General features: G+C 34.1%; 1 protein-coding gene across 6 annotated transcripts in view; it reads right to left on the reverse strand.

Annotated features, from left to right (window-relative positions):
• The window catches only part of Polr2B (RNA polymerase II subunit RpII140), a 112,718-nt gene that overhangs the window by 23,905 nt on the left and 74,991 nt on the right, over positions 1-13,822 (reverse strand). For all 6 annotated transcript variants that reach the window (XM_076460683.1, XM_076460686.1, XM_076460681.1 and 3 more), the window contains 5 exons: positions 8,291-8,434; positions 5,161-5,300; positions 3,239-3,350; positions 2,783-2,937; positions 1,982-2,180 (listed from right to left, as the gene is read on the reverse strand). In XM_076460683.1, the coding sequence (XP_076316798.1) occupies positions 1,982-2,180; positions 2,783-2,937; positions 3,239-3,350; positions 5,161-5,300; positions 8,291-8,434 (750 nt within the window). The remainder of the gene's footprint in view (positions 1-1,981; positions 2,181-2,782; positions 2,938-3,238; positions 3,351-5,160; positions 5,301-8,290; positions 8,435-13,822) is intronic.

Here is a 13,822-nt window from a genome sequence, read left to right on the forward strand (position 1 = left end):
TTTACGGCCGTACCCTGCAATTTAGATAACCTGCCTTGATAGTGGCAAGTGCACGTGGTGATGTAAATGTCAAAACAAGGATATCTGTTGGCAGTGTTACTCCATCCTTCCGAGTGGAGATGCACCTCACTGCAAAAACTCCTTGAGTGGAGAGACCAGCGAGAATCTCTGACTCTGGAACGTTCTTCAAATCCCTTTCAACAATAACTCCTCGTGAAGAATTCAAGGTAGCATGGGGTGTAACCTCAATAGGTATATCCCCAATTGCCTTTGAATTCAAGAGGAGTTCACTGTGTTGGGATGTGGATGTTTCAACCAATATGTCTCCAGAACAAAGATTCTTTATTGACTTTGGAGAGCCAGGAAGTCCCTCTAGTCCCTTCTGAATAAAAAAAAAGGGGGACATTTGCCCTGAAGGTTTCTCTGAAAGAGAATGTAGAATGAAAAATGAGGTTCAACTGGTGGTACAGATGTTGAAGATTGCTGAGAGTCTTCAAGAAGACTATTTTATTTAAATTCTTCGCAGGAGGATTCAGAGAAAAAAAGAAAATTTCAGTGCACACTGACCCCACCCACCATGGAGCCCTATGAGGGGACAATGCAAGCAAAGATGCTGCAGCAATGTGAGGGTTTCGTGAGCACTATTACCCAAACACCAGCAGACACAATGTCCACAACACCCGTTGAGAACTACCAACACTGGTACTTGATTGACCCTAGCCCAAATGGACCAGCCGACCGATCCAAGGAGGGCCACCCATCTAAAGGAATTCAAGGCCAAAGTGGTGTGTTAGGGTTGGACCCCTCAACCAACTGGATCCTCTCCTCCCCTTCATGGGTCGCCATGCACGGCAAACACTTTAATGGATGTTTAGATCCCAGAAAAAGTAGCCTGAAAGAACAGAACCTTCCCTGGGAGGCCCCTCACCACGTACAGGAATCCACACCGATGGGGGTGTACCAAGTTAAACAAGTAAAATGGCTTTATTGAAAATAAATTACATTAACCAGAAATAAAATCATTAACTAAAAATACTCTAAACAGAAATACTTGGGCTTAGTATGACCTAATGACACTTTAACATGTTAAGTCATAGGTCACTGACAAATCTTATAATTTTTACTGTTTCATTTATGGCCAGAAGCAGTGACTATTGCAATCAGCAAGATAAAGTATCAAAGTATATAATAAAAATCAATAATTGGAAACAGTAACTGTATATAAAATAGAACTTTCTGATCAATTTAAAAATTAATATTCAAAGACAAAAGGATGCATTTTAACGTTTTTTCAAAACAATATCTCATCAAAATTTTGGAATTTTGATAACTTTTGGAAAAAGAAAATTATACAATCTTTTAAAGCAAAACTATACAATTTAGTGTAAAAACAAAACAGAACAGGATATATTAATGAAAAGGGTTAAACCTAGTACCACCTAAACAATTGTGGTTAAAGTGAAATTATCAAATTTCACCATCTAGTTCGTTTTGGATACAAATTAAACAATTTTGAAATACAAATCATGTGTCTTTGGTTACTAAATGTACTTCTGAAGGATCCCCAAAAGTGCCCTGTTTCAAGAATAAATAAAACTAAAATTATGAGTAACAAATGTCTATTTTTTGCTCTTGAAGTTCATATACCATGCAGTGTTTTAGCCTACAGAGTGCATAATTCTTTCTGTGATTCATACCATATGCATGTTGTACAAACATCACAACAGACCAAGCTGCAACGTTGTGCCCCTAATATGAAGTCATTTTCACATCTACTGACTGACTGATATACAACACTACTGTATTGTGGTGTGGGTGATTAAGACAGGAAATTATTTTATCTATTTACGCCACTTAAGTGTGACCAGGTCCAAGTTAATGAGATTACTACCTGGTTCATTTTGATAATACAAATTAGTGAAATAATTATATACTTGATATACAATATATAGGAATTAGGTTATTTAGCTATGGGACATACCTGATTGTGATCAGGAAAAGGAATAATAGAAGCACAAACACCAAGTATCATGGATGGGTGGATCTCACAGTGGGTATATGACGAACAGTACGACAACCTCTTATCTTGTAGCTCATCAGGGTTCATAGTCAACATGATTGTTTCTTCTTCTAAAGTGTCAATATATTCCACCACACCACTAGATACCAAGTCTTGCCAACTATCAGTAAGGAAAAAACGTCAACTCTACATACCTAAGTTTTGTCAGATACTAGTGAGGGAAATCTCAACAGTTATATAACATATATTATTTCTTTCAAAATCAAGTCCTGCTAGTTGTGAGCCAATACATCTATACTGTATCACATAATATTTAAGATTTATTTTTAGCTGTAGCATAGCAGATCATAGAACAGTCTAAACTTTTATATCATAGATCTATCACATACTGAGATCTAATTGCAGTTTTGGACTCAGGAGGTCAAACGATTTTGATTGATGTATATGAGCATAAACAAGGTCTCACATAATAATTACTCTAGTCCTACCTGGAAGAAGTTTGATTTGGGGATAGGCCAACAGATTCTGATGAGCACAAAAATAGTTTAAAGTAAATAAAGGTCTAATTTAATCCTGCCTAAAATAATTAAGTGCTGCAGCTATTAGAAACTTTAAAATTTCGTTTTGTCTGTGTAATAATTACATACAGAACTATTCCAATACCACCATAAATTCATTTGTTATTTCTATGTATCAACCTTTGCTTCTTTTGGATCTTCAGATGATATCAAATACCTTTTATTTTAATGAAAAATAGCAAACCTATAGTTGTTGAACTCTCTCTTCTTTAACATATCTATATGATGCTTTTTCAGTAGCAGTTTCTGGTTCTCTACAATCAACAATGGACGACAAATTCTCCCAGCCTCTGTAAAGATTCTAATTTCTCGGTCTCGAATATCACGTACCATAGACACCTATAAGACATGGGTAAAAATCTCTAAAGTATTAAACTTCACTATGAAAACTTTTAAATGTTACTACCTCATAGAAGATATATTACTAAAGTTAACTACTAAAAATTTCTGCTATACAATAACATTTTGTTAGACTTTCTAAACAGTAAATTTTAAACACAAACCATCTAAAATATACCCAACAAAAGAACCAGATTTTTTCCATTAAAGGATAAAACTACTCTGTTATAATTTGATTTGATTTTTTAAAACATACCAGTGTTCATGTGATATCTAGAACACAACCAGAAAAAAAATCTACCTCTGATACAATGATATCCATTTGTCTTCTCAACTTTCTTAAGGTGTTCATTAACTGATCTGGATCTCTATGAATTCCTACCCAACAACCATTGACGAAAATTTTTGTTGCTCTATTAAAGAAACAAAGAAGCACCAAATGATAATGGAATAAAATAAATGTCTATGGCATTCTTATTTTGGGCCCCAGCTTTAAGGCTCCTATGCTAAATGAATGTTAAAATTAGTTTGACATGAATGAGCTCATCAGCAGGAATTTCAGTTCTGTAGATACTTAATAGATGAATGTTATGTAGATGAATATTAAAATATCTACTAATAGACTTAACACAAATATTACAAGAATTATTCAGTTAATGACTACCTTTCTCTGATTTAGTTACTTAAGTCTCTCAATATGGGCTCAGTCATTCTGACAGATTACATAACCCCTTAGTATTGGCTCAAAGTCTTTACAGATTTGATATTACTAGCTTAATATAGTGTGTATATCATCATGAAATTTGGCACTCTTTTAGTAAATGCCAAGTCTTTCACATACAAAAGAATTAAATTTTTTACTGAAGTATTTTTAATAAACTAAATAAGAAAAATATGTATTTGTTTTAAATACTCCATGTGCAAAGTATTTTCAGGTTAAGATTAAAAATACTTTTCTTCCTCTCAAAAATTTCAAATTTCAATTACATAATCTCAATTCTCCTAAATACATTTCAAATGTTTGTTTTTAGGCATATTTTGTTATTTTCTCTACCTTAACCATATACAAGAAAGAAATTTAACTGACCTCATAACCACTAAAGAAAAAAAAAAATCAAAATAAATCTCAATTACCATCTTTTCTTTCTAGAATGATTTCATGTGTAGCATGAAACTACGTTTGTTTATCCTAAGCAATTTTAAATTTGTAACATCTATTTATAATTAGATTTTATTTTTTATTGCTCTTTGAACTGTGTAATGACTACTTCAACCATTGTAAGTTGTACATTACTTGGGGAATGTGCAACTCACATTACACTATCAAATTAAATTACCTATGAGTTATTCTGAGCTGCTCGAATGCATATCTAATGAAATAATTTCATTATAATTACTTATTTACCTAAAGGAATCCCTATTTTCACATTTTAGTTACTTTCATAACAATAAATAAATAAATAACAAAAACAAGAAACAAGTTTTTGCTGTAAGCTATAAAAATTGTTTTGTATGAACAATGAAGATTTTAAAGTAATTTATGTTGAATTTCATACTTATTGCAGAGGTGGTGAATAAAACAGAAAAGACGTTTTTTACACTAGGGAAAACCTCAGGCCTTTTAAAAATATTGTTTTATAAAATTAAGAACTTCAAACTTGTATATTATTAAAATACAGATTATTAGCTACAATTTCATGTTGTAATAAGTCTTATAATGTAAACAAAAACTTTAATGCAGTAGTTTGAATGCAAACCATTGAAACCTCACACCGTACAGTAAATGATGTCAGGCAGATAGGATTAAATGTTTATTCAGTAAAAACCTACTTAAAATTTGATATGCAGATTTTCAAACTTAATTAAAACTGGTAAATTCAATATCTTAGTAACTATATAACAACATAGTTTCTCTTTCTTGGTCCAATTACTTTCTATTTCTCTTAAACTTGTGTACTAAACAAAACAGCATTTGAAAATTCTAACATTTTATTGCTTTTATATTGTTTTATATCCCCACATTATCTTCAAACACTGCAAAAGCTCTTATTTTTTTTAAACAAGTTTATTTCACTGATATTTTACACACATTTCAGAGCTGTAAGAAAAAAAGAAAAATGTGTGCAAAAACATTAACCTTATTATCTTATGTCTTTAAGACATTTTCCTTTATTAAAAAAAACAACAACAAAAGACAGAAGAGTTTGCTGTATGAACTCTTACTCTGCTATAGCAGATGGAGCTATTTCTTCTAGGTTTTCCATGCTCCATTCTTCTAAAAACTCAAGAATTGGTGAAGGCTGTGACCCCACAGAAATATAGGACATCAATGCCAGGTTTTTCACTAGGCCAACAGCAGCTCCCTACCAACAAAAGAACTTATGATATAACATTAACACGTCCTTCTGTTTTAGAATAGAGTTTCATTACACAGAAAGATTTATATTACTAAAATTAACATATTTTGCACTCCATACTTGCCACTCTGCAATAATGTTCTATATTCTATTCAATTTTCAATAACAAAGAGCACAAACTAATTTTTTTTTACTACATCAATAACAATGCACAAAAATTAATTAACAGTGGTCCTGTAATGCAAGACCACTTAAGATTATGCTGAATTACCTGCTATACAATAATCCTTATACCAGTGCAAATTTTTTTTTTTAAATTTGCAAGACCAGTTAGTAGCATGCATATTTATTTACTTGTATATTGTGTTAAATCTTCCATTAAATCCAAATATGCATGTTTTTATATACCTCACTTAACTAGCCCCAACTTACAAATTTCTGAACTTAAGATGGATACATAAATCTTCTCATGGTCTACAATCTTAATGTCTGTCTATTACTACTATCATTCACTTCCAAGGAGCCTTTTTACCCAAGTCTATGTGTTAACAGAGAGTAAACCATGTGGCTTTAAATGCATATCTTTGTCTCATAAACGATTAACAACAGCAAGAAATAAGTTCAACTGATGTTGAAAATGCAAACAGAAAATAAATAAGCACAAACTGAAGTTCATCATCAACCAGACTTCACATGATGGTATGGATAGAAATCAAAGTTACTATTGTTTCTTGTTGGTTGGTTGGTTGATTGACTTTTCTTGGAATAAAGCAATGAGGCTAGCTGCACCATACAACCAGTTAAAAGTGTAAATATAAAAATAAATCAAGTTAAAACAAATCAACGTCCAAAATTCTGATGAAAAATCGAGATAAAATCAAATAGCCAAACAGTCTGTAAAAAGTTAAAAACATGAGGAAGTTGAACAGTATTCGCCATTGTTAACAATACTCTTCAATCCAGAGAAGAGACATGTTGAAATTGTACTGTTGCTCATGGTTGTAATGATGGCACAAAAGTAAAGTGTAGGCTATTGTGACTGGAGTGTCACAAGGGCCACATATTGGTGGATCAGTCCCATATAAAAGAAAATAAAAAAGAGTTAAACTGTCCAGTGCAAAACCTAGTTAGGACAACTTCTTCCTTCAGATCTTGTTTCTGTACAGAACAACAAAAGGTTTGACTGCCAACTGACACTTAGCTAAGCCTTCAATACAGGACTATATACAAAATAGGCACAATTGTGACACCAAAGCACATGGTTATATGTTGTTTACAAATGTACATATACCTCTAATATTGATTCCACAGCACACCACCTAATGATTCAAGTCAAAGAACATCTAAGAATATATAACAAAATTCATTTCACTATTTACCTTTACTTCAACATGTATAAAACACTTTGCAATAAAAACTTTCTCTGCTGAAACTTTTGAATAAAGTAACATTACACATAATATTATGAAAATTGTAAGAATTCTTTCAAAGACATACAGTTAACATGTAAAACACAGTCACAAGTCCCAATCTGACATCAGAACAACAATCCTCAAAAACAGTATGGTCTAATTAAACATTTTGTTGATACACTAAACTTCAACACTTGTCACAAGTTATTCAAATTTATGCAAATACCATTAAAGTATAATTCAAAAATATATTTATTGTTGATACAGTTAATACTCTATCGGAAGAAACTTCAATACTTCCTCAGCTTTTGTAAAGATAATTCAGATCACATGCTTAGCTCAATCATGAGACTATTCAAACAGTTGGCTTTGCTTGTAAAATCCTTTTCAAATAGTTATACTAATCATAGGATTTGAAAGCCAGCTGAAAGCAGCACCTAAAAGACAAGCTTGGGATTGAAAAGATGAGACTAGTTCTTGATCCAGCAGCAAGTTAAAATATGTAAGATGCTTTAAATTTGTCACTGATATACATCTAATCAATTCTTAAGTTCATCAAAATTTTCCAGTTACATAAATTTGTCACAAAAGAAACTGATACCTTTTTGAAGGACTGGCAGATAAACAACACCTTGAAATGCCAAATGAAAGTTTTTTGGAATACATAGCTTCTTGCATTGTTCAAGCAGAAAGATATTTTTTTTTGCAGGGAAATATTTTAACATTTTTCTATCATACTTCTAAAAACAAATCAAACTGATGATGCACAACCAGAAATATATATATATATATATATTTTTTTTTTTATTGGCTGGGTTATTAATTCAAGAAATCTGTCTTTTCTGTATTGAAATCTAATAAATTATTTTTGGAAATGCTGCCTAAAGTGGTGCTTAATATAAACTGTGACTTAGTTCCTGTACAGTCTGTGAAACTGTTGTTCAAAGAGTAGTTTTTGGATTTGTACCAGTTTTAGTAATCTGTAAGAAGTTATCTACATAATCAAGTTAGCCTTAAGTTTTGCTGTAAAAAACATTGGTAATGTTAGAAAAACTAATTAGTCTGTAGAATCTAGAACTAACTGGAAAAAGGCCAACATTTATTTTAAAGAAAACTGTTTCATTATGCAGTATCATGATGAAAAATGAAATAAACATGAATCTGTACAACTATTCTGAAGTAAATATTGTGAATCAGTTTGTCATATAAATATTTATAAACAAGGTTTCAAATTTCAATAACCATTAAAAAGTGTTGAGTGGTTTAAGTTATTTAAGGCTCATTACACCAAAATGACATTTTAAGTACCCCAAGATTTATTTTCACAAAATCAAAAACTGTTAACTGATGTTTAGCACATAACTTTCATTCTGCCACTTTAAAATTACATAGTGTGTGATATAACCATTCATGTTGGTGTTAGGTCAAGCATTACAGTACAAGTTGTGCAGTAATTTCCAACTGATGATGGATGAACACTAAGTGTAATAAAATGAAATTAATTTTGAAATATGTATACAATTTCAATTCTTAAACTATTTGAACATTTCCAATTACAACTATTAAATAATTCATCAAACTAACCTCAGGTGTTTCTGCTGGACATATCATTCCCCAAAGGCTGTTGTGTAACTGTCGAGGCTTAGCTAGCTTGCCATCTCTACCAATGGGAGAATTTACTCGTCTGAGATGCGAGAGGGTAGAAGCATAGGTTAATCTGTTTAATACCTGAAAGAGAAATAATCTTTGTACAGTTTATTTTACTAGATACATTAGTTCATGAAAAACTAAGGTACAATAATGCTTGAATACCTGTGTGCATGTGCACAAGTGTAGGGTGTTACCAAAGAGTGCATGTGACTTTTGTTAAATTCAAAATTTAATTATGTTATTAGCAACATACATTAAGAAAAATGGCATGAAAACGTACTTTACAATTTCTGTATCACATGTTTAGATTTCTTAATTTTAAAAGGAAATATTCAAATTTTCATTCTTCTCAGTGTCATGTAACCCTCTGCAATTTGAGTTCTCCTTTTCAGACTTTCTTCCTATATATGGGTTTTTAGTCTCCACCAATTAGATACACAAATTATAGATACCAATAAACCAGAACATAAAATAAACTCTTATCTTCTTTATTTGCTGATACGCTGGTAAATTTATCACATCCTCCTAATTTTTCATGTTTTTGAAATCACTTAACTGTTCATGCCTGTTTATCATCAGTACATGCTTATAACCAAGAGAAAGGCCAGTTTGTGTACTGGCTGATTCTGATAAGTATTTTGCTTTCCTGTTGGAAGCTGCTACTTTGCAAGCAGGTATTAATACATACAGACTGAGTTCAGTATTTCAAAATTTATGGAAATTTTAAACCCATTGAAAAATTAATTATAAACCTAGATAAATAATAATAGTTTTAAGTTATTCTACTTTAGTGCCCAACATATTTTGTGTTATAAAATGCATGTTTGGAAGCTATACAAATTAATTTTTGAACAATGCACAGTTAAAACTTATAAAAGCATACACCAAAGTGCAAATAAGCTTACGATTAAGGCAGATATTTTTATTTTTTGTGTATTATTTTTCATTGTTACATCTTCCTAAAAGAGTAGCTAAAACAAACAATTAAAAAAAATCAAGTTATAAAACTTAAAGGAATAAGAATCACCTTTAGACACCAGGAATATCCATAAAGTGGTTGGTTGGTTTGGTGTTTTATTGCACAAAGCAACTAGGCTATCTGCACCAAACGTCCAGTAAAAAGTTAAAATTAAAGTAAAATTATTAAAATTCATAAAAGGAAATTAAAGTAAAACAAAAGAAAGTTTACGTTTTGAATTAAAAACATAAATAGAATCAAATCCAATTTTGACATCTAGTCTACAACATTAAGAGAAGAACTACAGTAATACAAGTTGTAAAGGACTTTCTGAAGCATAATTGTAATTATCATAACTCATCAGGAAGAATAACAGGTAAGTTCAAAAATCAGTGTCAGTTACCAGAAGTTGGTTTTTCCACCCCAATTTCGAGTTATTTGACATTATGTCCATTTCAGAGAGTAAAGTAATACAAGTTTTAAAAGACTTGTAGCAAAATTTTAATTATTATAACTTGCCAGAATGGCTAACAGGTAGTTCAAACATCGGTATTAGACACCTGAAGTTGGCCTTTCCAGTCCTGGTTGAGTTATTTGATGTTGCAGCCATTTTCTAATTTCAAATCGAAGTTGATGTACTTTGATTCTTAAAAGGGAATCACATTAAAAACAGTCTGATTTATAAATTAAAAAACTTAAATGGCATTAAAAATATTAATGGCCTTTATAAAACTAAAAACATTTGGAGGGCAAACAGTGTCACCATCACCAATAACACTAACATTATGGATAAACCTTGGGACAGAACATGTTTATGACTCTCAATGACAGCAAGACTGTAAAATGTGGCTTAACACATGGGCATCAATCCCAAATAAAAGAAAATGATGAGTTAAAAAACTGTGACCAATGCGTAGTCTAGTTAAGACTATTTCCTCTTTCCAAAGTCCAATGGAAAGTTTTATTTCATAAAGCTTGTTTTCACATTGCTCACTCAAAGTCATCTGCCAACTGGCACGAAACTGAGCCTTGAATACAGGACCATAGTCCATGCACGGAACAGGAACAGCAGTGATAGTGCCAGAGCAGACAGATTTAGCTGGGGTGTCGGCAAGCCCATTCCTGTGAATACCAATGTGGTATCCAGAAAAACTGGATAGAAGTAGATGTTAAAAAGAAATGGGCCAGTCGGTTTTAAATATCAGTGAGAACAGGGCAAGAACTAGCATGAAGTGATTCCTGGGTCAGTAGAGAACTAAGCAAGTCAGTATAAATAGTGCAATTTGAGTACTACTCAGCATCTAAGTGATCCAGGGCAAGAGAAAAAGCATACAGTCATCCAAAGACAGACCCAATTCATCCAACTGCTTCTGGATATGAAGACCAAAAGGATAAATAGCAGATCATCTGTTCTGAAAAAGCATGGCCCACCGAGGAAGGAAAACACAACCCCAGGTGGGATGCTGCAGAAAGGATCTAAGTTTCAAAGCATACAGTAAAGACAATTGCAAATGGCAGATGTGTAGAGAAGGTTCATGAGATTGTGTACAAGCTCTGAACTGAGGAAAGCCCCAGTGCAGAGCTGAAGTCCCTGATGATGAACAGAGTCCAGCATCTTTAAGGCTGATTTCATGGCAGAGCCACAAGACCAGTGATCCATAGTCTAGTTATGATCAAATAAGAGCACGATATATCTTTAGCATAGAATATCAATCTGCTTTCCAAGTGGTGAAAGAGAGGGCATGAAAGATGTTTAGTGCACTTGTAGGTGCTTGATGTGTGATATGAAGGTCAGTTTATGGTCAAAAATAAGCCCCAAGAACTTTGTCTCAGGAACCTCAGGCAGCATAACTTCACTGATACAGAGTTCAGGATCAGGGTGAATACCCTGTTGACAGCAAAAGGTGATACAAACTATTTTAGAGAGAGAGAGAAGTTAAAACTGTTTGCTGTGGTCCACTTCAGTAAACAACTGAGTGCAGTCTGTAGCTGCCGCTCAATATACCTCATGTTCCACGATTGACATGAGATGTGAAAGTTATCGACACAGAGCTCGTTCGCAACAGTAAGAGGGAGTTGTTCAGTCATGACATTAATCTTTATACTGAAAGGTGTAACACTCAAAACACAGCCCTGAGAGACTCCAAATTCCCGTAGAAAAGAATGGGAAAGTGTCAAACCCACATGAACTTGGAATCTCTTGTCTATTAAAAAATGAACAAAATGGACAAATGGCCACATAACCCATATAAATGGAGGTCTCGCAAAATACCATACCTCCATGTTGTATCATAAGCCTTCTCAATGTCAAGGAATATTGATACAAGATGTTGTCATTTGAGAAAGGCTTCTCTGATTGACGTTTTAAGGCAAATCAGGTGGTCCATGGTGGAGCACTGTTGTCGAAACCCACACTTGGTGGGTGAGAGGAAGTTATTTTATTCGAGGAACCAAACGAGACGAGCATTAACCATCCTCTCTAAGGTCTTACAGAAGCAGCTTGTCAAAGCAATTGGACAGTAGTTTGAAGGAATCTTTGGATCCTTCCCAGGTTTAGAAAAAGGTAGTACAATTGCCCAGCATCAGGCATCAGAAAAAACATTCTCCTGCTGGATCTGGTTAAAAAAAATCAGAAGAATAGCAAGAGAAGCAGAAGATAGGTGGCACAGCATTTCATAGTGTACATCATCAGGTATGGCTGATATACTGCCAGACCAATGAAGGGTCAGTTTGAGTTCCACCAGTGTAAAGAAACAATTATAGTCATAGAGACAATCAGCTTGAAAGGAAAAAGGTCATTGCTCTACCCAAGTCTTGATAACTAAAAAGATGGTGGGTGAAGCAGAAGTGCTAGATACCAGGCAAAATCTTTTATCTAGAGTATCGGTGATGCTCCAGGTATCAGCTACTTCCTGGCCATCAAAGAGCAAGATCAAGAGGGAGACATTTATATTGCCCAATCACCTTTTGAATCTTCTCCCATGTGGCTTTGGAACTGGTGATAGAAGATATGCCAGTTGTGAACTCAATCCAAGAGTTCTTCTGGCTTTGACGTCTTATCCAATGATTATGTGCATGGGCCTGCTGGAAAGTGACGAGGTTTGAGAGTAGGATACCTACAAAAAGTAACCCAGGCCCATTTTTGAGCCTTCTCTGTGCCATGTGGTAAGTAAGATTCCACCATGGACAATGATATCATGAAAAATGTATCAAGGTTTTAGGAATACACTTAGCAACTGCCTGTATAATACAGTCACTTACTGCTGCCACACAGTTGTCTACTGATGACTTACAGATGATGAAAGGAACAAGTTGTGTGAGAGCAGTGAAAGAGAGCCAGTTTCCATTCAGGCACATGGGTTGGGTGGTATTTACCAAGACCAGTCTCTCAAAACGATACAAAAATGATCACTGCCTCGTGGGTTATTGTCAACCCTTCATGAAAAGTGTGAGAATAGTGAAGTGGAGCAAATTGAGAGGTCAATAGCAGTAAAGGACTGATAAGGTGCATGAAAATAAGTATAAGAAATAGTACTGAAAGGAGAAAGATTGTGATCAGAGATCATATGCTCTATGGAGTGACCTCTCCCATCAATAACAGCATTTCCCTGAAGGGGATGATGTCCATTAAAGTCCCCCAGGATTAAAAAGGAAGACAGCAGCCGTTCAATGAGAGCATAAAGGGCTGATTGATCATAGATCTCTCCAGGCAATAGGTAGAGGAAACAAACAGTGATGGTACAACCCAAGGAAAACGAATGGCTATGGCCTCCAAGGGTGTGTCAAGTGGCAAAGACATGGTGGGCACATGCTGATAAACCAACAATGCCACCCTCCATGCACTCATCCATCATACAACCTATCATTTCTGTACAAAGAAAACTACCAAAAGGTGACTGTAATGCTAGGTTTCAGAAATGTTTCCTGTAAGAAAAGACACACAGGATGGTAGGAAACAATCACTGCTTTGATGTCAATCAGATTAGAACGGAAACCTTGACAAGTTCCATTGTATCAAGGCAGCCACTTTTATTTATGTGTAGCAAATTGGTGGAGAGCCCTTTTGTTTATGACCACATCTTTTTTTCTTTGTCTTTTATCAATGGAGGTCTGTTCACCTCCATGGATCCTGCCCTGGGTTGATTGGGCAAGTCTTTGTTGTTGGAAAAGGATTCCAGTGACTGAGAACAAACAAATGATTGTTTTGCATCTTGGAGCAAAAGATGATGATGCACCCAAGGAAATGCTCATACCCAGAACCAAAGGAGTTGGATTTTGGGGTTTGCTGGAATGTATGTTAGGGACAGAGATTCATGAACATTTTTAACCATGGAGGTCAAAAGACTCTTGATTTGGTTTGAGAACAATTCTTTTGGAGGAACAAAGAGATCCATCTGCACTTCCACTATAAAAGTGGAATTACGTGCAGCATCATGCATCCTAGATGAAGTGGTAGACAACAACTTTTGAGCCTCAGGGTACATAATGTTTTGAATTGTCTTCAAACA

The sequence above is a fragment of the Tachypleus tridentatus genome, chromosome 10 (genome assembly GCF_004210375.1).
Source record: "Tachypleus tridentatus isolate NWPU-2018 chromosome 10, ASM421037v1, whole genome shotgun sequence".
Taxonomy (NCBI): Eukaryota; Metazoa; Arthropoda; class Merostomata; order Xiphosura; family Limulidae; genus Tachypleus; species Tachypleus tridentatus.